The 21,477-nt window shown below is 48.7% G+C and overlaps 7 protein-coding genes across 7 annotated transcripts; 5 read left to right on the top strand and 2 right to left on the bottom strand.

The window, feature by feature from the left end:
* Positions 1-798: 798 nt before the first annotated feature.
* N7496_005945 (uncharacterized protein) lies at positions 799-1,133 on the top strand (the record flags this gene model as incomplete). Its single annotated transcript, XM_056698874.1, has 2 exons — positions 799-1,003; positions 1,060-1,133. 2 exons carry the CDS (start codon positions 799-801, stop codon positions 1,131-1,133), a joined length of 279 nt encoding a protein of 92 aa, XP_056554287.1.
* Positions 1,134-5,625: 4,492 nt separating this feature from the next.
* Positions 5,626-6,396, top strand: N7496_005946 (uncharacterized protein; the record flags this gene model as incomplete). The annotated part of the gene is made up of 2 exons (XM_056698875.1): positions 5,626-5,911; positions 6,134-6,396. The coding sequence occupies 2 exons, from the start codon at positions 5,626-5,628 to the stop codon at positions 6,394-6,396; spliced, it is 549 nt and encodes a 182-aa protein (XP_056554288.1).
* Positions 6,397-7,128: 732 nt separating this feature from the next.
* N7496_005947 (putative MFS transporter) lies at positions 7,129-8,949 on the bottom strand (the record flags this gene model as incomplete). Its single annotated transcript, XM_056698876.1, has 4 exons — positions 7,129-7,713; positions 7,769-8,363; positions 8,426-8,737; positions 8,795-8,949. The coding sequence occupies 4 exons, from the start codon at positions 8,947-8,949 to the stop codon at positions 7,129-7,131; spliced, it is 1,647 nt and encodes a 548-aa protein (XP_056554289.1).
* A 1,542-nt stretch (positions 8,950-10,491) lies between these two features.
* N7496_005948 (DNA-directed RNA polymerase I core subunit RPA135) lies at positions 10,492-14,298 on the bottom strand (the record flags this gene model as incomplete). Its single annotated transcript, XM_056698877.1, has 2 exons — positions 10,492-11,297; positions 11,358-14,298. 2 exons carry the CDS (start codon positions 14,296-14,298, stop codon positions 10,492-10,494), a joined length of 3,747 nt encoding a protein of 1,248 aa, XP_056554290.1.
* A 1,600-nt stretch (positions 14,299-15,898) lies between these two features.
* On the top strand, positions 15,899-16,860 carry N7496_005949 (ADP-ribosylation factor-like protein; the record flags this gene model as incomplete). The annotated part of the gene is made up of 5 exons (XM_056698878.1): positions 15,899-15,948; positions 16,084-16,156; positions 16,255-16,274; positions 16,331-16,522; positions 16,587-16,860. The coding sequence occupies 5 exons, from the start codon at positions 15,899-15,901 to the stop codon at positions 16,858-16,860; spliced, it is 609 nt and encodes a 202-aa protein (XP_056554291.1).
* A 1,939-nt stretch (positions 16,861-18,799) lies between these two features.
* Positions 18,800-19,408, top strand: N7496_005950 (resistance to Congo red protein; the record flags this gene model as incomplete). The annotated part of the gene is made up of 3 exons (XM_056698879.1): positions 18,800-18,825; positions 18,903-19,004; positions 19,099-19,408. 3 exons carry the CDS (start codon positions 18,800-18,802, stop codon positions 19,406-19,408), a joined length of 438 nt encoding a protein of 145 aa, XP_056554292.1.
* Positions 19,409-20,407: 999 nt separating this feature from the next.
* Positions 20,408-21,341, top strand: sld5 (putative GINS DNA replication complex subunit Sld5; the record flags this gene model as incomplete). Its single annotated transcript, XM_056698880.1, has 2 exons — positions 20,408-20,584; positions 20,700-21,341. 2 exons carry the CDS (start codon positions 20,408-20,410, stop codon positions 21,339-21,341), a joined length of 819 nt encoding a protein of 272 aa, XP_056554293.1.
* Between the last annotated feature and the right edge of the window lie 136 nt (positions 21,342-21,477).

Consider the following 21,477-nt stretch of genomic DNA (forward strand, 5'->3'; position numbering starts at 1 on the left):
CCTTTGTGTTGAACACTAAGTCAGAAGAGTTAAAAGAGAATTGAAACTCTGTAGAAGAATTGACTTGAATTCGCCTACGTAGTCAGACTTTCTATGATTTTATTGAGGCATCTCTACTAAATGCTTTTCTACCAAGTATCGTAAGCTATTTTAATCAGACCTGGAGTAATGGAAGGGGAAAAGCATAGGTCAGTTTGCATTCAATTCTCACTTACAAAAGACATAGAACCTTGACATACATATCTGACAAACTCAGAACCATGGATAACGAACGTATCATCATGTAGTATCACGTAGTAGAATTGCACAGTCATACCTAATACCGTAATGGTATCACTTACTTTGGTACTTCTAGGAGTATAGAGGTTTCCGTGGAACACACTGCTTGATTGTTTATTGCATCGAGTATGTTCAGAGAGTAGAAAGACGGAAAGCCGAGGTGCCGGGAGACAAGAGCTCTTGGTTTCACTATTTGGATCTTGTAGTCTTCATGTATTTAGATAATTGAGAATTTGTACAAAAAGAGACAGTATTTGTTTGTTGTCGTAATCGTGAAACGAGTTTAACCACCGAGAATTCCTGTCCCCCGCAATGGGGTATACAGTGTAACGCGCTCATAGAATCCTTACCCTGAAATGATACGAATCATGTAATAACTTAAATTAAGCTACAGAGACTGAAGATATAAAACGTCGTGCATACCCACCATTCCTTCAGAATATCATACAAATCAGACTCCCAGTCATTCAACAAAATCTTATCCATTGATCCTAGAGTGACCAGCTTCATTCGACCACAATGAAGGCCCAATCTATTCTCGGTGCTTTGTTACCCGTCCTTCTCACAGCCAACGCTGCTTTGAGCGATCAAAGTATGAAGACTGTGAGATTGAGCGGAGCTGAACTTCGGAATCTGGCGGATGTGATTAAGAGTCATGGCCTGGCGGACAAGCTTGCTGCCAATCAGAATATTTCCTGCACCGTGGCTTATACCCTGGAATTAAGTAATATTATCTGTGCGAATCTTTCTCATTGACAAATCGACTAACTTCATCTACAGGCGCTGGTCCTCCTCCTTACACTCTCAGCCTTACCTCCCTTGATCTTTCCGGTTGTATCTACACAGGTCCTTGATTTAGGTCAAGACACATTAAATATACCCAGAACCTGGGGGCTGAGCTGGGTATTAGTTTTAATTCTCTGGAATATGATGATTTATGGAAACTCGCAATTTGCTCGCCGTAAGCGGAGGCAAAAAAGATTGTTTTTCTTCAAAATACAACTCCACCCAATGTAGATCCTTAGTATGAGAAGAAATATAGGATAGATTAGGCGATACTTTGGTCTGCCTAGCTTTGGATCGTGCTTTATCCATCCTAGACGTTTCATACTTTGGTATTCTGAGCGAGATCTATCTTTCGCCCTCAATCTCTAGAGTCATAAAATTCTTACCGTAGCGTATTGACACGCTCCGCTTTTCCGTATATAGCAATACTCAAGAAGTTCAGTGCATTCCCGATCACTAAGTGTTGCGTGTGGGGAGATGTGGCATAATAAAGAGTACTTCAGCTTATCTTTGTACAATATAAGCACATATGACCACAGTGTGTGGAGACAGTGCTTGTCACGTCGGCCATACTTGAGCTAAATTTGGTTGGGGGCCAATTTTCAATATACCCTAAACTTCAACATAGCGTCATATGTACCTGATATCTTAGGTCGGGTGTGGGTGATATGGATAAGAAGTCTGGAGACGGGGCGATCGAGGTGAGAACAAGATATGGACTCTCTCCTTGACTATCTTAAAATCCACGAAACTCGGCATACTTTCATCCGAGCGATATAAATGCCTCGGAGACTACATGTCCTGGAATGCCTTACTGATGTGATACTATATCCCAAGATGAGCAAAGGCAGTTGGCGCCTGCCCTAGCGGCTGTTATGTTCTTAATAGAGGATCTAGAAAGTATATATAAGAGCTCGGAGGGGCTCATAGGTACAATGGTGTTAGCACCCTGTTTTCTAATCATTTAGGCCATTTTAGTAGTTTGGTAATGTCTTATGAATGACTGTGAGGACTTTTATGTATTTACGTGGCGCACTGTAAGCAGGGAAGAGGGAAAATTCGCTTTTGAGCTACAGTACGAGACGGAGAGGACGAAGGGGAAAACTGGTCCTGGAGATCAGTGGCAAGATCCGCCGAACGGGAGGGGAATCTCTGTCAGACTCTTATTAGCATGAAATGGTCTTGTATCGGAAAACAAAATGCCAACATGATCAATTATCGCTTACGGCACTGTAATATCCCGTTAGTCGTCTACTCTGCTTACTGTAGAAACTGGACTATGATGAGGCGATTGTTGTAGGGGGCTTAGGTCGGTATAGCCATCCAGCAATCCCATCAACTTAAAGTGACAAGAAGCGACCGGGCCAAATCTTAGTGCTTCGGTTATCTGTCTCCTCTCGTGAATATGACTTGAACATATATTTTCCCCTGAAAGTTTCCTATTTGCTCATACCAGCCACTACATATGCGACTCTACGTTTATATGCTTAAACGTAGATTGCGTGGCGGCTTGTGGCCATCTTGGAGAAGCTTTATGGTCTATCAATGTCAAATAAAGGGTACAACGGGAAATGAAAGGATTCTAAGACTTCTTGGCTGGTAGTAAATGACAAAATTGAGGGGTCATGCTTCATAGTAGACGGATATGTTCGGACTTCATGAACTTGGTTGATATCGTGGAATCAATAAGATAATTCATTCTTGCTCCCTCCATGAATGAATCCAAAGTATATAATTTTCGATGATGTTCATCAAGGCAAATTAAGCAAACAATTACCCTACTAAAAAGACCTAGTCGAATAATGTCGCCCAATCCCCTGCCACAATTGTTACACAAAGGTCTTTCCATTGCGTATAGACCCCCTTTTTTCGACTGGGGCAACACGGAAGTCCTCACATAAAGCTCTGTGGTGTAACCACTAAACTTGCCTGGATTTATGCAAATTTGATGATCATAGACAAAAGCACAAGTCTATTTATCACACGGGGAGAGGGGGCGGGTTCGAAATGACATCTCCCATAAGACGTAGCAATCAAAGGAAAGTAATTTTTAACAATAATTTTATTCCGTATAGTTGGCTCGTTTATTCAGGTGTCACTGAGGCATTTCCTCCGCACCATCATGCACATGTTTCCTTTCCCTCCTTCTGCTATGCAGTCATCGAATGACGGTATGAATCTAGTAGGAAGATCAAAAGATTGGTCTGGCCAGCTTTAGTCGTCGGAGTATCAGACTAACAGAAATATTGGCAATGTAGAGGCCTTCAATGCGTAGATGTTTTGGAGAAATGGTGCATTTCAAATCCCAGAAGCAGCCCCATTCGGAATCCAACAATATTGCTCCCTGTCCAATCATATCTTTCTCCCTATCAAGTTCACAGAATCTTATCCAGCAGGCTTTGCTTATAGAAAGGCGCGTTCAAATTTTCATGATTGCAGTATCAGACTACCTAACGCTCAAACAGAGCGAAGAAACATTATGGTAGTCTTGCGGGCTGGGACTACCATCTTCGGGGAATTAGATCGGCCTGAGCAAGAATATTCAGTAACACATATCAAGTACCGAGTCTTCGTCTAATTCTTAGTCATTTAATATAGATTTGTTTATGCTGCTATAGATTTCAAAGGTAGCGATTAATGATTGAGTATCTTCGATTTTTTGAGATTGGGTTGTTTAGAGGCGAATGTCATTCAATTCTACTCGTGGTGTCTTGCGATAATTCCTTGGTATCTCTGCTAAATTTTGCCTCCTAGTGATAGGCCCAGATACATTCGCTACTTAGGCGTAAAATTAAGAGAGGATCTACACTCGCAGCCTGCAGTAGGTGATGCAAATAATTGACTCATTTTAATATCCGCCAGAATAGTCCCTACTCCACTTACAATATTTATTTAATTAATAACTTATGGTATATGATAAGGCTGATTTCTTAGGCTCTTAGGTAGTAGTTTTTGCCAAGTTTAATCGATCTATAATGGGAATAGCTCTGAAAGTGGGCACGCTGGTGGTAGATCCGTGATGGCTCACGATGAACAATACCTCACCTTAGCCTAAATCAACCCACCTAAGCATCTAAAGATTTTGTAGTTAAGATAAGGACTCCGCTGATTTACTTGGTTATATTTAGTCAATATGTAAATAGGTAAATATTCGCCTTCTTTGGTCACTCAACATAAGGCCACCCTGCCCTCAGTTATCTATGCGTCGCTCTCATTGTATCCGAGTCTCTTTCGAAGGAAAGTTTTAGCGAGCTTTTGTAAATCTACCGCTTCTATGTCTTTATCACTGCAGAATCTGTACGACCTGCTCTAGTGCAATTATGCAATATCCTACGCATCGATTAAGGTAACACAACAGGACCTCTAGGACCTCTATTCTTAGTGTACAAACTACGTTCCCCCCAAAACTATGACTTAACATGACCGATCACTTGACAAGGCTATACACAAACAATCTGATAGCTTTGACACTTCACTTTGAGCGGCTTTATTGAAATACATTCTTACCACGGATCTATCTAAACTAATCTTTCATTCTTTCATGGCACACTCTCTTCTCTAGAATAACTTGCCTGCCATCTTTTAATCAAACATGATTCGAAGGAGCGTCCTAGATGACGTAAAGTGGAGCCCAAGACCTGTAGAATGCTATCATGTACAGCTTTCATGCCCCTGGCTCTAAAGTGGATAGTGTAAGGCGTATGGTCTTGGGACGAAAAGATTGAAGTGGAGATGAGAATAGCCGATTTTACAATTTGGCTCTCTATAGTGGACACTTCCCTTTTTGAATATTGACCACTATTCATACTAAGCACTGATGTCGGCACTTTGTACACTAGGGAGTATAAGCAAATAGCATAAATTATCATAATATTCAAATTTCACCAATGTTTTCTTTTCTTTTGATATGGAATGAACAAAAACCTGTTAGACTACTGTCTAGTTAGTAGTATAGAAACAGAAAATATTTCTAAATTGATGCAAGATGCAGATTGTAGACAACGCCTACCTAGAGTAAGGGTTGATCACACCGACAAGAAGTCATAATAACTGCATGATTCAATATTTGCCAAGGCATGTAAAAGGCCTAGCACTATATACAGACAAAATGACATTAAAGCCTCCTTTTACCCATATATTCATGCTTATCTCAACTGAAATCTCTTATTCGATTCTACAATCACACACTATTCTCTCCAATATTATTAGCCGTTCATCGACTATAATTCACCTCAATGAAAGCCCAAGCACTCTTACTATCGCTCCTTGCGATAGGCGTCTTAGGTCAAAAGACTCCAGCTGAGACTGAGTACGACAATATCTGTATCGACACTCCAGGAGATGAAGACGACATCCTCCCTGGCTACAGAGTCAAGTACCATTGTGAAACCATTGGCTCTTACAGCAAAAATAAGCCAAATATCAACACTGCTAGAGAATGTGCTCCGCTGTGCAAGGACAAACCTGGATGTAATAGTAGCTCCTGGAGACCAGACTCTAGAAGATGTCTTTGTTGGGCCAGGCTCCCAGCAAGTGGAGGACGCAGAGAAGACTCTGTGAATGGATAATGTGACTCCGCCGCCGTCTCCTCCAGCAACCGGAGGTGAAGGTGAAAACCAAGGAGGAGCTTCGGTCTGTGATCGGCTGCGCGATAGATGTCTGCAAGATTTGCAGACTTCTGGCTGCAGCTGCCGCGGTGATTCTAGCGGCGGTGGCAACGATGGAAGTGGTGGAAGTGGTGAAAACGCTGGTGGAAATGATGGCAACGGCGAATCTGGTGATGGAGACGATGGAAGTGGAAACGATGGCGGTGTTAGAGCCAGTGGTGGGAATCCCGACAACAAATGTGAGTCTCTGTCTTTTCTAAATATGCTAAATCCTCCTTGCATAGCATTCAAATACCACCTTTAAAATTGTCTGGTCTAATATCTCTCCAGGTCTTGGATATAATGACGGCGCCACTTTGAATAACGGGAAGAAATATACACTCACCTGCGGAAAATGTAAGTGATACCAGCATACGACCCGACTAAATTGTCTAGAAGTCTATATCTAACGGTTCCTTCAGTCGTCGGAGGCCCTCCTCTGGCAGGCTACAATGGCAAGAAGGTCGACTCGGCTGCCGAATGTCTCCGAGCCTGTACAGACTATCCCGAAGCAAAGTGCAAGCGAGCCGTATGGTCAAACCAAGAGAAGCCAGCCTGTAGCCTGTACGGCTGGGGCAATTTTAATGGCGACACTCCCTGTAATCCCAAGACTTCCTGGGCGACCAATAGGGACAGAAGCCACGCCTTGCAGGAGGGCTGTCCTCAGGAAAGACAACCGAAATAACTAGGAGGCTTGGAAGTGGGAGTCTCTTCTGAAGCTGACACCCCACTTATATCCGGAGCGCAGCTCTAGTGATTTGTTGCCCTAGACTGTTGAAACTTCGCTATCCATCTTTTGGGTCCAAAAGATTTGATGTTGCGAGTCTTTCGGGTTTTTATTTCGCTTTTTCCTTTTGGGATTTCGCTCAGGGTAAACCCACCACATTCCTTCTGATACAGATTGAATCAAAAGTCCATGGCCTTGCTTTCGATCAAACGCGGGCACATGGTATGAATAACTTGAACATTAAACCATATTTTCAGTGCTGCCAAACTTCGAGTAGGCAATATAGGTTGAAATAATCCTATGGCTTCTCAAATTAGAGGGCAAATAGTTAAGTTGTCGTTACTTGTAAACTTCTAATAGCTGAGGCCTACAGACGGTTGCGCTCACTGACCAGAAGCGTATTATGGGGTTATTTCGCGCTGGCTGATGACGGGAAGCTCGCGGATCGCATCAGAATACCTAGTGGCTATCAATACTTGGTCCCAAACTGGCTTTTACAACTTCCAGACACTGATTCTAAATTTATCCAGATGAACTTCGACATGCTATCAAACTTCACACGTGTATTCGTGATTATCCCCTCTAATTAAGCCTGATCACCCCCAAATCTAAAGAGCAAGTCATTAACTAAGCGATTATACCGGCACCGAAGCCATTCTTTTGGTGAACCATCCATCAAGTGGACATCGTTTACTTGCGGTCAACCTTGCCGCGTCCCAACCACCGTCGAGCCCCAGCTCCCAGCCCCTGCAGACCACGCTGCTGCACCTCACGACGAGCAGCACCATCGACTTCCTCTTCGGTCTGGCTACTACGACCATCCACCAACCGAAGCAAGATCTGCATTAGAACCGCAGCAAGGATACTCGCAATCAGAATACCGACCATAACCAAGTTACTCTTTCGGTACTTCTGTCGTCCAGGTGCCTCGTAGTCACTCTTCCAGCCCGAGTACAAGGCGTAGGTAGTCAAGATACTGCCCAGATTACCCCATCCCGAGACGACTGCAGAAGCAGCTGCTACACCGACCTCTCCATGGCGTGGTTGGAAGATCTCTGCAGTCCACGTCATGGTGATGGGCACAGTTGGGCCAAGGCCAAATCCGACGATCAGAAGACCACCGTACCGCGGCCAGGGATTCTCCTCAGTTCCGGCATAGCTGGTCAGCAGTAGGCCCAGGATCTGGAGTAGAACGGGGATTGAGAAGAAGAGAGCGCGGTGGCGGTGGAAACGATCCGAGAAGGGGGTAACAAGGAGAATAGCGATAAGGTCCATCTAAAAACAAGTTAGTCAACGGAATATCAGAAATATTGACAGCTAGAGTACATACAATCCAGATAGGAGCTGTCAGCAGGCTGAGGTCGACTCCATTCAGAGACGGGTTGATCGCCTTGATGATCACGTTCGCATACAGCTGAACACCGATACCAACACCCACAACGCCAAAGTACATGACCAACAGCGGCCAAAGTCTCCAGTCCATAAACACATGGAGCAGGTCCCGCAAAGTCCACTTCGAGTTGTGGTAAACGCGTTTCATATCGTGGTAGTGAATCACCGCATCCCGGCCAGTCAATGCAGGTCGGCTCTGCGGCAGCCAGCGCAACATCTTAGGACGCTCGGGCTCGGACGCGCCAGGTGCAACGGGCCGGTCTGGCAGCCACCAGAGCTGGGCGAATCCCAAAGCAATAGTGATAACACCATAGATCAGGAACATCCACTGGAATCCGACGTAGCCCTTGGCGCCATCCATCTCTTGGAAACCGGCAGAGACGAGGCCGACTACAGCCGCAGAGACCTGGGCAGCAGTGAAGTACTGGCCAATACGCTTTCCAATGCGCGAAGGCGGGTAGAAGAGCGTGAGATAGTAGGTCATGCCGGGCCATAAGCCAGCCTCGACGATACCGAGAAGCAGGCGAAGCAGACTACAGGCCATTAGCACAAATTCTTTCTATAGTCGGTCGACAAGAATCAGAGTGATACATACTAGAAGCTCCAGGCTGCTTTCATCGCTACCATGCAGGTACCAATCAATCCAACGCTAATCACGATACGGCTCATCCACACATGGGGACTAAGACGGGTCATGACCAAATTCGAAGGCAGATCAAACACAACATAGCAAACGTAGAACAAGGCCAAACCAGTTGAGATCTGGTGGGGAGTCAGATGCAACACCTGGGCAAGGTCGTGACCAGAGTCTGCGTTCATTGTCTGCGCCAGACCAACATTGGAGCGGATGGCCGAGCACATAAAGTAGAGAACCCAGAAGGCGGGGATAATGCGCCAGTCCAGTTTTCTATTTCAAAAGGTCAGGCTTTTCGTGGAGTCATAGTCACGCGTGAATGCAACTAACCTATAGATTCGTTCAATGTTCTCGACACTAAACTCGTCCGGCTCGAGGTCATCCATCTCTGTAGATTCCGAGAGAGCCTGTTGTGGCTCATAGACATCTTCAGAAGGGAAATCCTTGCTTGTGCCGACGGCAGCCTGAGCCCCCTCGACTGACATTTTTGCGAAGGGTATAGTCCTGCTATTTCTTTTGCCGGTCTTGTTTCTCGGGCGAGCTGATTACCAGCGCCCACTCAACCTGTCGACGGAAACAATCAAAATGTGTTGACCACAGAAGACCGCAGTCTAGAATATCTCGAGAGAATATAATAAGTCTATAAAGCTGTGTAGCGCAATCAGTGACTGGTTTCCAAAGAGTTTATCCTTTCGCGCCAGTCTCGCCGAGCAAGTCGGCTTAATATAAACGTAGCCGAGGTGCCCAAGACCCACTGCGAAATGGAGGAACTGGAAAGTAAAAACTGCATCGCATCTACCTACCTTGAATAAGAATCGTGCTCGGTAGTCCCCGGTCCGCTCCGTCCGAGTAAACTATGCTCGCGACAAAGTTGACCGAGCGGAAAAAAAAAAGTGCGAGGCGGAGAAGGTCACCCGCCTGCAGATCTGATAATGGAGGGGTTCTTGGCGATATCATGCAAATAAGAAGGACCCGATATTTTGGCACTTCTTTTGTCACCTATATATTGTGAGAAATAATCAAATAGTGACTCACTGATTCTTCTCACATAAGATAATAGAAAACGAGAGGGAAAAAAACAAGATGTTGAGCTTGTTGAGGTTGAGCAAATCGTAGTTCCCGGTGGGAAATTTCCTTCCGACTCTCGGCGCTCAGCAAGAAACGGGAAAGCTCTCCCTAACAAGGAATATCATCACTCACCGAGGATAACCTTAAATGCATCTGACTCACTAGGTGCTGGAGAGAGACATTTCGCATAGCATCGGGCCATCGGCATCGTAGAATCTAGACGCTCGGAATCATTTTGATTTTTATCAGGCCATTCTCTTACGAATTTTCTTCCTTCTTCACACTAATCAACAGTACTAGACTGCAATTGATCGGGAGCCTTCCCGACTGACTGACCATTTCCTTTACGCTCGACAAGGCAAGCTATTCCGTGCTGATGTGCAATATGGTTGGTTTATCATGAAAACCTCCACAATTACAATTAGGACATGGATATTCCCAGTTCCCTCCATCCTAGCTTGATCATGGATTATGGTCAGACTGAAGTAGCCGCATTGGCTACATAAGCTATCTGTCAAGGTATATATACAGCCAATTATATTGTGATTTGCCTATGTTTTGTTTATGATGCCTATGAATTTACGTTTCTCTGCGAAATCAACATCGCCGATCTCGGTCCGATCACGTGATGTGTAATCATTTAGATCTTCTGTCAGACCAGAAGATCTCCACCAGCTTGAACAACGCCAATAACTAGCAAGCTCTACGTAAGCCAATGCGCATCATTCCCACGAGTAATCACTCATAACAATCCATTCGAAAATCAATTCATATCATTGCGTTCAAATATAAACAGATAAGAAAAAATGAAGAATTAACGAACAAACAAACCAGATAGACGCTCCATCTATGACATGAGAAGAACAGCAGAAGAAATTTTTAGACTCCACCAGTGAACAGGATACAACAGGACAACCCAAGAGTAACAACAAAACGAGGTATATACTCCAAGACCCAGCTTAGTTATCGATCTTGAACTTCATGCGGATACCCATAGCCGCCAACTCGACGTCCAGGAAACGCAGGACACCCGGCACAGCAACGACAGTAACGTTGTCACCACCGACATAGCGCACGCCTTCACCGTCCTCCCAGGCCTCAGCACGCGAGTCCTCGAAGGTAGCCGAGCGAGCACAACGACGGCAGCGCACAATACCATTCGTACCGCCGAGAGCACCAACGGTCGTCGCGCCAGCACCGAGCTTCTGGTTAGGCGCGGCCTTGGCCGCGGCAGCCGCGGCACCGGGGTTAACGGCAGCGCGGCGAGACGAACCGGAGCCGGAGACGGCGACCTGGGTGGACAAGAAGGAACCGCAGTCACGGCAGATCCAGGCATGCTGGGAGTCGGAGCAGTTCATGAGACGGTCCTGCAGGAGGAAGGCGGCACCGTGGGCAATCAGGGAATCACGCTCCATCTCACCGACACGGATACCACCACCCTTGGCACGACCCTTGACGGGCTGGCCGGTCAGCGCGTTGACGGGACCCGTCGTGCGGACCTGGAACTTGTCGTTCACCATGTGACGCAGACGCTGGTAGTAGACGACACCCATGTAGATGTCGGCTGCGAACTCGCGGCCCGTGATACCACTGTACAGGGGCTCGTTACCGTAGTAGTTGTATCCGGCCTTGAGCAGCTGGTGGCCGAAGTAGTCGGTGGCGGTGTTCTCCTCGGAGAACTGGAATGGCGTGCAGTCTTGCGGGTGGCCGTGGAGGGCACCGGCTTTACCGGCCATGGACTCGATCATTTGCGCGATTGTCATACCTGTATTGATTGGGTTAGAATTATCTCGAGTAGAGACGAATAGGGAGAGCTTGTACTTACGGGATGGGAAAGCGTGGGGGTTGATGATCAGATCAGGTTGCATGCCACTCTCGGAGAAGGGCATGTCGACAGCAGGCCAGAGTTGCGAGCAAACACCCTTCTGACCGTGACGAGACGAGAACTTATCACCGATAATAGGCTTACGCGGGATACGGTACTTGACACTCAGAGACTGAGCAGGCTCGTTACCGTTCTCAGAACCCATGATGCGGATGCTCTCAATGTAACCAGCCTCAGCATCCTTGTACTTGATGTAGTGCGTGATGCCGTCGACGTTGACAAAGGAGTCGGTGGCTGCGTCGTAGCGGACGTTGTGGTAGGCGGCGATCTTATCGCCCTCCTTCACGCGCACGCCAATGTGCGGCAGACCGTCACTGTCGATCAAGGCCTTGGCCTCCGCACGGATCTCATCGCCGGGAGCGAAACCGAAGAGCTTGGTGACTTCGCGTCTAGACTTGCTGCGGCGCGAGTCACGCTCGGCAAGGCTGTGCACCTTGGTCTTGTAGATGGTTCCGTGACCGAAACCACGCTCGTGGGCGGACTTGTTGATGATCATAGCGTCGTCCATGTCGTAACCGGTGTAGGAAATAATGGCGACAATAGCGTTGGTACCGTTGGGGAAGTTATCGAGGCCGTAGGCGTTGTACAGAGGTGTCCGGACGACGGGGGTCTGACCAGTTTGTAGGCGGTACAACTTGTTATCTGTACGGTAGTTGATGGATGTGCCGGGAGTACCCATGGTCTGCTTGCTCATCTGGCACTGGTACATGTTACGGGGGGACTGGTTGTAGTCGGAGAAGGGGGTCATGTTGGCCACAATGGAGAGGATGTTGGTCGGCGTGTATTCAATGTGAGTCGACAGACCGGCGATCAAGTCGCCTTCTAGACAGGCAATCTCCATGAAAGGCTGCTCGAAGGGACCCACGAAGTCAAGACCCTCGTTGGCCAGGTACTTGACAGGACGGTACATACGAGCAGACTGCGAGAACATGTAGATACCTGGGTACTGACCGCCGTTGGAGTTGGGGACATAACCAATCTCAAGGCCGCGGGGAATGTCGTTGGTGCCGGAGACCTTCCAGTAGCGGAGAGTGTCGTGTATCTGCTTGGCCTGCTTGGGCGAGCAGAAACCGATGATACGACCATCCAATTGAACGACAACGCTGTCATCGATAGCAACGGAAGACTCGGCACGAACACCAAGCTGAACAAGGATCTTGGGCAGGTGAGAAACATCCAGGTTATCGGTAGCGATCAGACACTTGTGGGCCAAATGGTTCAGCAGACCACAGGGCGAACCATCAGGAGTGTGGACCGGGCACAAGAAACCCCAACTCTCGGGCAGTAGCTTACGCACAGTAGTAGTCTTCAGCTGAGCGAAGAAACTACCACGGTGAATCATGCGGAAGTGACTGATGAAACGGTAGAAGTTGATCTTCTCGGCAATAACGGTGTAACCGGAGGTCTGTTGCAAATCGAGACCAGTGGGACTGACCAAGTTACCGGTAGAGAGGAAGTACTCGAGCGCGTTACCAATGTTCTCGTTCGACCGCTTGACGATCTTGGCCAAGAAGTCTCGTTCGAAAGAGGGATCCGAGAATTTGGCACCGCCATTTCGCATAGACCAGTCGCGGGCAATGGGACCGAAAGATCGCAGCCACTCCTCGATACGCTCCTTCAAGATCATACCGTACAAGAAACCACCCAGCAGAATCTCCTGGTTTGAAACAGCATCAGGGTTGTCGGGGGCGCAATCGCCAGCAACCAGAGCGTACAGTTTCCGGATCATGAAGATGATCATCTTGAACTTGTCGTAATCCTGAGTCTCGGTAACGTTCTGGTTACCCAGGTGAGGCAAGACGACCTTGCGCAGGAACTCCGTACCGACGTCCTCATCAGACATATCGGCAGGGACACCGAGGACAGGGCGGAAGCACTTGCCCAGGTGAGCCCGGCAGTCGTAGCGGCTGTGCTTGTTGTAGGCCTGGTAGGTTCGGAGCAGAAGCTCGACACGGTCTGTGACGAAAGTGTTGTTCATGCCCTTGGAGGTGGCACTGCCAACAAGGTTCTCGAAGATTTCGCGATCATTGGTCTCCACGAGAGCCTTGAGGATCATCATAACGGGCACGAGGAACTCGTTCTTGCGCCAGGAGAATCGGAAAGTAACGTTTCCATCGGAGAGGTAGTGCAAAACGTTGGTCTGAGAGGTTTGATCGGGTCGAACGGATCGTATTTGGACACCAAACTTGGTATAAGTGTGACCACGCTTGACGAAAGAACCACGAACGATGGACATGGGGTAGTTGCGCTTGCCGACGATCAACATACGGATCAACTTCTCGTTACCGTTCACAATGAAGTAACCACCCAATTCCTCCGACTCTTCTTTGTGCGTGACGAGATCCTCCGGGGTTGCCTTCTCGAGGTGGCAGCGATTAGTGCGCATCATGATAGGGACCTGACCCAGTTCGCGCACAGACTCCATCCAGTCTCCATTGTTGATCTGGTACTCGAGACGAGCGCGGAGCTTCCCACGGTAGGTCGAGTGTCGCTCACGGCACTCGGAAGGGTAGATGTTGCGGTTCTTGTGGCTGAACTTGTTGGTTGGGGGGAGGGTGGGTTTGTCGAGGAAAATCTCCTTGACACGCACGTTCAGACGATTGCGCTTGGGCGCGCGGCGGCCCTCGGCGATACGAGCCTTCTTTTGCTCGGGGGTCTCTGGTTCTCCATCAAGGAATGACTTGATGCCAATATCCTTGAGACCTTCCTCCAAGATCTGGCTGCCTCCAAAGAGCTGGTTGAACGAGTCGATATGCGGCTTGATCGACTCGGCCAGGGTCGGGTAGGCGGTGTGGTCCTTGGGCGGGTTCTTGAAGAGATTCTCACGCCGCAAGGTGTCGTATGCGACCGACCACTCGGTGTTGGTAGGCGCGGGAGCCATGGCTGGGAGCTTGCGGAACTGGCCCAGCAGGGAAGAAGAAAAAGATTCTGGCGGTAGAATCACGGGAGGGTTCCAAGGATCGAATTGGGAGATAGTCGGGGCGATAGGTGTGATAGCCCCTTGTTCTGCCTCAGCCTCCCAGGAAGAGTATCCAACGAAGCGAGGGAATTGAGCCAGCAATGGCAGCTTGGACGAGAGCGAGAATGGTTCTGCTTGGGGAAATTTTTCGAGGTGGAGCCGGGTTATCCTCACGTGGTGATAGATAGTGATGCCTGAGGCGAGCAGGTTACATAATCTGCATGATGCGGCGGGAACTGGAAGTATACAAGCTGTCTGCGCGCCCAGCGACCCATTCTGAGTAAGTCTAGCAGAGTAATTGCCTCACTTAGCGGTTGAATCTTCTTCGTTTAACGGCCTTGAGAAGGGGGGAACGGCCCCTAGAACCCCCCCCCCCCATAGCCACTCTGGTCGCTTTGCTTTCGCTGAGTAGTAGAAATATAGTAGTTAAAGTAGGAGGGGTAATAGTAAACCTACCAACTAATCTACCAACTAATAACCTAGCAACTATAGAGGTAGTGGGGATATCTCAATGCCTAGATTCTAAGGTTCTTAAAAATACCACATATGGAAGTTATGTGCCGTCACGATTGATCACGTGATGTGGATAGGGAACCGACCAATCAGATAGAATCAAGCCTCAAGTTTGACAAGATATTGCTCCGCAACAAAAATTAAGTTCCATCAAGAGATCATCTATTTAGCTGCTAACTTTACTATATTGACCGTTCTTTCGTACTCTATGTCACTGCTTATGTATTTCTGTCTCTCTCAACTACTCAACACCCGAGCGCAACTAGCCCCAACACCAAACGCCAGGGCCTCCATGTTTTTGCTGCGCCAGTTGATTGCAATACGTCAGGCTGCGAATGGAACGAATGGAGCCTAAGCGCCCCTCTAAACTGCGGTCATGTGTGCCCGTAGATCCTCGACTGCTCCCGCTAGCTTAGTTCACAAGGATTATTGTACTGTAGTATTCTTCTGGATAAGAACCAGTCCAACCCTCGACCATCGGCGCTACTATATTCAAGTTGGGAATTCCCCCGGGTTAAGAGAGAGGGAGAAATCAAGCGCCCGGGTCCATGGTCATTGCCTGGTTCCTGTTTTCTTTTTCCTTGTTAAATCTCTCTTGATTTTCTTCTCTTTCTTCATCATCTTTCCCTACCTTTTTAATATCTGCCTGCTGTACCTCAGCCCCCCTGGTATTATTCTTTGGAGCCGCCTAGTATCAGCACCAGAACCGCCCGCCCACAATTTTCTTGACTGTTAACGCCGCCTTTCGACCCCACTCGACCCTCCTGGTTCTTTTGCCCACTCGGGTGGCTTTTGATCTCACTGACAGCCACTCTTCTGGTCCTTCCTTATTGCTTTTCTGTTTCTGCTTTTGTCATTTGCTTTCCACTATTTTTATGAAGCTTCCATCTACGAGGGTTTGATCAAGCCGGCCACATCTGACTATCATCCCGCAACTCCCCGTGCCTTTCTCCTTCCTGGTTCTTGTTCTTCAGCCTGCTCTCCCCCTCCAATAACCACTCCATCCACCATGGCCGGCATCTTTCGCAGCATCTATGACTGGCTCTTAAGGATGTTCTGGTAAGTGGGCCCTCTTCAGAGTGCCGGGGGTTGTTCTTGTTTGGCTCTCGGGAGATCCAACACGCCTCCTCCCCGGCCCGTCCCCGCAGACGAGGCCCTGCTAAATTGCTAATACCCGGATTTCTTTCCCTGCAGGGCGACGGAGATGGATGTCACCATGATCGGCCTGCAGAATGCCGGCAAATCCTCCTTGCTGCGGGTGCTAGCGGTATGTTCCTCAACCTTGTCCAAGTTTCTCCTCCATTCTACTCCTCTTCTTTTGTGCCTGTGCATCGCTCGAGACTGTCTGCTGACCGCGTTACGTAGGGCGGGGAATTCACGGTTGAGTAAGTCGTTCCCGGCCGAGCATAGTAATATCGCCGGCCGCTAATAGTCGAAATAGTTCGATTCCGACCATCGGATTCAACACAAAGCGTGTACAAAAAGGGCATGTGACCTTGAAATGGTATGACGAGTCAACCTCCTCCGAGTCTGATCCGGACAACATCGCTAACAGTCGCAGTTGGGATTTGGGTGGCCAGCCTCGATTTCGCCCAATGTGGGAGCGGTATTGCCGAGGCGTAAATGCGATCGTGTAAGACACTGGTCCATCAGTCTTGCAAAAGGTCGTCGTCGATGATGCTAACCCCTGTGATTAGATATATCGTAGACGCAGCTGATAAGGCAGCGCTGCCTGTTGCCACGGAAGAACTGCACGAGCTGATGAACAAGCCCACCTTGGATGGCATCCCACTCCTGGTACTCGGCAACAAGTCCGATCTCCCGGCCAAGCTGTCAGTCGACGAGCTGATCGATGCCATGGACCTCAAGACCATCACCCACCGGGAAGTCAGTTGCTATGGCATCAGTGCCAAGGAAGAGACCAACCTCGACGCCGTGCTGCACTGGTTGATCGCACGCGCCAGCCGGTAAAAAGAACTGGCGATGCGATCGATGGCACTTTGAACTTGGCTCACCTATACCTCTTTGTTTTTCCACGCTTTGGCTTCTGAGAGCGCATCTCTTTGGTTTTTTTTTCTTCGGTTCTTCCATTGCGGGAGTTCCTGTTTATATCTCGTAGACTCTAGCGTGTTGGCCCGCAGCCTCGGATGTGACGATGTCCATGATTCATGGTTTTTTCTTGCTTTTGCCACTTCTGTTTCGAGTTTGTCTTTTCTTTCTTTCTCATTCTGGGAGCATGCAAATTGGGATCGCAAGCTAGCCAGTTGCTCGATCAAAATGATCTAACGGCCTATGTTAATGAGCAGCATTCTGTGTGTAAGTGAAATGTGTTTGTTGGTTTTGTTGCAGCGTGGCCCAGGATATCAAATCTGGCCGTTACTGTCCGGTTCTTCTTTTAATCATGTCTCGGAAATTTCAAACGCAATTTTGATCTTGTCACAATTGATTTGAGCTCGAGGGGAGCTTGACTCTTCACAAAAAAAACAGCAGTGGGGAAAAAAGGGTAAATCGCAGCGACGATGGCTGGTGGCCGGTCATAAATAAGTGCAACGCACACACGGACCAACTGATGCGTTGGCATTGCAGACGAACCGGGCTCGAATCAGCACGTAGCCAACACCCCCGCCAAGGCAGCACAACCAAATGATCCGGTAGGAGAAGCTTGAGCGGACCGAGCTGCGGTAATGTCGAGCTGAACTAGGTGCTGTCGACTGTATTGTATACCTTCTTTCTACTGAAGTGTGCTTCGAGGACGATTTCAACGGTATCCTACACAGTAGCGTATAACAGGTCTTAAAATTGCGATAGGTCTGGGCTACAACCATTGAAGACCGATTCCTTTGTCTAACATGTGATTAGCCATTAGCGTTTCAAGAAATAGACACGGCGCAATTTAGAGTCGGTTATGCTCGGCGGATAAAGACCCTGAAGCCCCGTGGGTCTTGCGTCGGGGGAATAATCATGTAGTGGACACGCTAGGGTACAAGGGGGGGATATTGTATGGAGTATCGAGGATATCAAGGATTCAAATGGAGGTGGGGACCAGAGTACAGTACAGTACTTGTTGTGCTAACTATAGGCTCTCGTTCCTCCAGGTAGTTATGAATGATCTGTAGTAAGCGCGCCCCATTCTCGAGCTTGGTTATACGCTCCGCTGGCGAGCTGATACGACGGTCGGGCGTATGTCTCGTATATCAGAATCTGCTATGGAAGGAATCAGGAAAATGCCCCAGGGCCCTAAGCCAAGCCACTTGCGTCGCGGTTTATCCGGGCGCCTAGAGATGTGGATGTGTCCTGGGGCCAGAATTATATTAGTGCGAGTAGTAGTACACATTAGGTAGTCATTCGGCGTGAATTCCAGTGTCGAGGATTACCAGATAATGAAATGCATAACCAACTAGCCGAGAGAGTATCATGTAATATCGATCTATGGTCATCCTCAAAGTATGAGAGGCAATGGTAAATCCGATTTTCCCGTCAGCCCTGCGCCCCCCATCCTCCACAATAGTAGCATGATTGGCTCTGACGAGAGTATACCCGAACTGCGCCGCAGTGCCCGCGTCCACGTACGATGGCTACGTATGCCGAGGTATTCTGCTCATTTCTGTTCGTTTCTGAGCGTATAGAGTGAAGTGGCTGAGTTGTGGTATTTGAAATGTCATGAGTATGTCTAGATGATGATAGTGAGAGAAATCTCAGTAGCTATATAGGTTGACGATCTCACTAGTCGAACTAAATATTCCATAGTTAAGCGGATCCATGAATCATCGCAAACCTGCAGCCTAGTGCCAAGACCCGCCCAACCCCCCAGCCCCAGCCCCATCGCCTCTCAGCCACTCGTCAACTCGGCGACAGTATTTCTTTCCTGCCTGCTGCTTCTCTTTCTTCCACAAACTCTCAACAGCCAACCATGGCCATCATTCCAAGATACTACTGGTGAGTTTAATCTCGGTCCTCGAGACATCATACTTTCCACCCCCCTGAAACCACTTCGGGACTAACATCCGCTGTAGTAACTACTACGATGACAACTGCTCATCCTGGGATAGCTGGGGACGCTGGGTAGCCTTCGGTGTTATCGTCGGCTGTGCTTTCCTGCTCTTCTTTGCTTTCGCGTAAGTCCCCCCCTCTCCATCCCCTAGCGATCATCTCGATCAAAAGTAAAAGAGTCAAGGAGTCAAGCTCGATACTCACATCCTCTCCATACAGATGTTTCAACGCCCGCCGCCGTCGCAACCACGGTCTCCGCCCATACACCGGTACAGCATGGATGGCTCCTCCTCCAGGAAACCCTCCCAATCAGCCCGCCTACCAGCAACCCTACGGCAATGACCCATACTACTCCCAGCAACCTCCACCCCAATACTCGGCCAACCCCCAGAACTACGGTTACTTTGGTGCACAACAAGCACCCGGCCAACAGCAGAACGGTATCGAGCTCCAGCAACCGATTCACGCCCACGGCGCCGGCGCTCGCCAGTACAGTCCCCCTCCCGGTCCTCCCCCGGCGAAGGCATGAAAAGTATCCCATTGAGGAAATGACAAGAACGGGCGATTTGGGCTTACTACACTCTGCATCATGTCTCCGTCTTGCCCGAGTCATTAGAGTCGGGATCGGGCCGTGAGACGATCAGCTCTGCTGTACCAACCCATATCAGCCCCAGTCTTATCATCCTCTGCTTTAATCCCCATGCAACGAAAGCCTCGGGTTCCCGGCGTTTTGCTTTATTTCTGGGTCGGTGCGAGAATCGGGCTTTTTTGATATCTTTTTGTTGTTTACCCCCTTTGCTTTTCATGATACGCCAAAGAATACCTTCACCTACCTGCATGGGGGGATCGACTATGTCTCTCCCCGTGTCTCTAATGCCTGCGTGCCCTGTCTGATTTCGTTGGACCGTCGTGATGAAGCGAGCCTGATAATGTGGATGATGTGATGCGCATTTCGGGTCTGTTTGATGGTCGGCGATGATGGAGGGTTTGGATCGTTTTGGATGCTCTAGTGCATTTTTTCGAGCCTTCTTTTCTAATGACATACCCAAGATTTACATGTTTATTTCGCTCCATTGGTAATGAGTTAGAGGACATTCGTAGAGATAATGCTTAGTGCATCTTGAGGGCCGGGCTTCCCAGATTCTCGATTTCTATAATATACTAAGAATCACCCATGAGTACCGGAACCAAGAGGTGGGCAGCATTTTGTGTTAAGAAAGTAAAGAACATAGTTGCGCCGAGGCGGTTATAGTTCTGGTAGAAGAGCTGTTGGTGATGATTCGGCAGGGAATTCAAGACCAACTTAAGAGTTTAACCAAGCCTATAAATTCCATGGCTATGCGTTAGTTGAATCTATGACAATTTAATAGAGCTAGTAATGTTCTAGAACACAAATCCAACATCCATGCTGTATAGTCACGTAAGCCTCGATACCCCAGGCACACCCGCTCCACCTCGATCACCTTCCGATCTCCGCCACTCCACATCTTTTTTCCAGTCCCTCAATCCCAATCGCACTCAGGGGCCCATGGACATCGACGACATCCTCGCCTCCGTGGACCGCGGTCCCGGCGCCAGCCCGGAATCCGCAGCCCTCGATCACCAACAATTAACGCGCTTCTGGGTCGCCGAACGCGCCGTCTCCGAGGTTCTACCCTGGCCGGCGCCATTAATGGAGCGAGTGATGGATCGCGTGCGCATTCAGGTAGGCGACTCGCTACAATTCCGCAATTATATACTCTGCCATTACCCCGTCTTCCTCTACTATCTCCAAAGCAGTGGTACATTTGGATCAATTGCTAATACCTATCGCACCGCAGATCGAAACAATCGAAGACCTCGCCGCCTCCTCCGCAGACACAATCACCAACACAACACACAATCCAAACCTAAACCTGCGCCTCTCAATCCTCCAAACAGACCTCGCCCGCACCCAATACATAATCCGCTCCTTACTACGCGCGCGCCTCGCAAAACTCACAAAATACAGCATGCACTACCTCGTCCAACTAGCCAGCCGCAACAAAAACCCCCTCTCCACTGCTTCCCAAAGCCAATCACAATCGCAATCCTCCTCCGCAAACCCCAACACCACACCTGAAGACTCCGTGCCCGATATCTCGGCGCTGGTAGATACAGCCCCGCTCTCGGGGCCGGAGACGAGCTTCGTCCACGCGCACCAGACGTTATTGGCGGGGCACTATGGGGGCTCGTTTTTGGGCGCGTTCCCGAGGCAGTTGAGGCGGTTGGATGATAATGCTGGTGGGACTAGTATGGTGCAGGGGCCTGAGACGAAGGAGGTTGTTTTTGTGAGGTGCCTAGGTGCTGAGGTTCCTGTTTTGGTGGATGGGGAGGAGGGGGTTGAGGAGGTTGGTGTTGTTATGAGGATGGGGGATGTTTGGGTAGTTAGGTGGGAGGGGGTTAGGAGGGCTTGGGAGAGGGGGGAGGTGGAACTGTTGTGATTGGGATGAGATGGGATGGAGATTTGAGATGATTTGATATGTGGTGGGTGGGTTTGTGTGCTTCTTATACCTTCCACCCGGCGAGGTTGGGGGTTATTGGTTGATTTTGATATCTGGGTTGGAGTAGCGGCATTCC

This window comes from Penicillium cataractarum (assembly GCF_028827025.1).
Source record: "Penicillium cataractarum strain IBT 29864 chromosome Unknown utg000005l, whole genome shotgun sequence".
Lineage (NCBI taxonomy): Eukaryota > Fungi > Ascomycota > Eurotiomycetes > Eurotiales > Aspergillaceae > Penicillium > Penicillium cataractarum.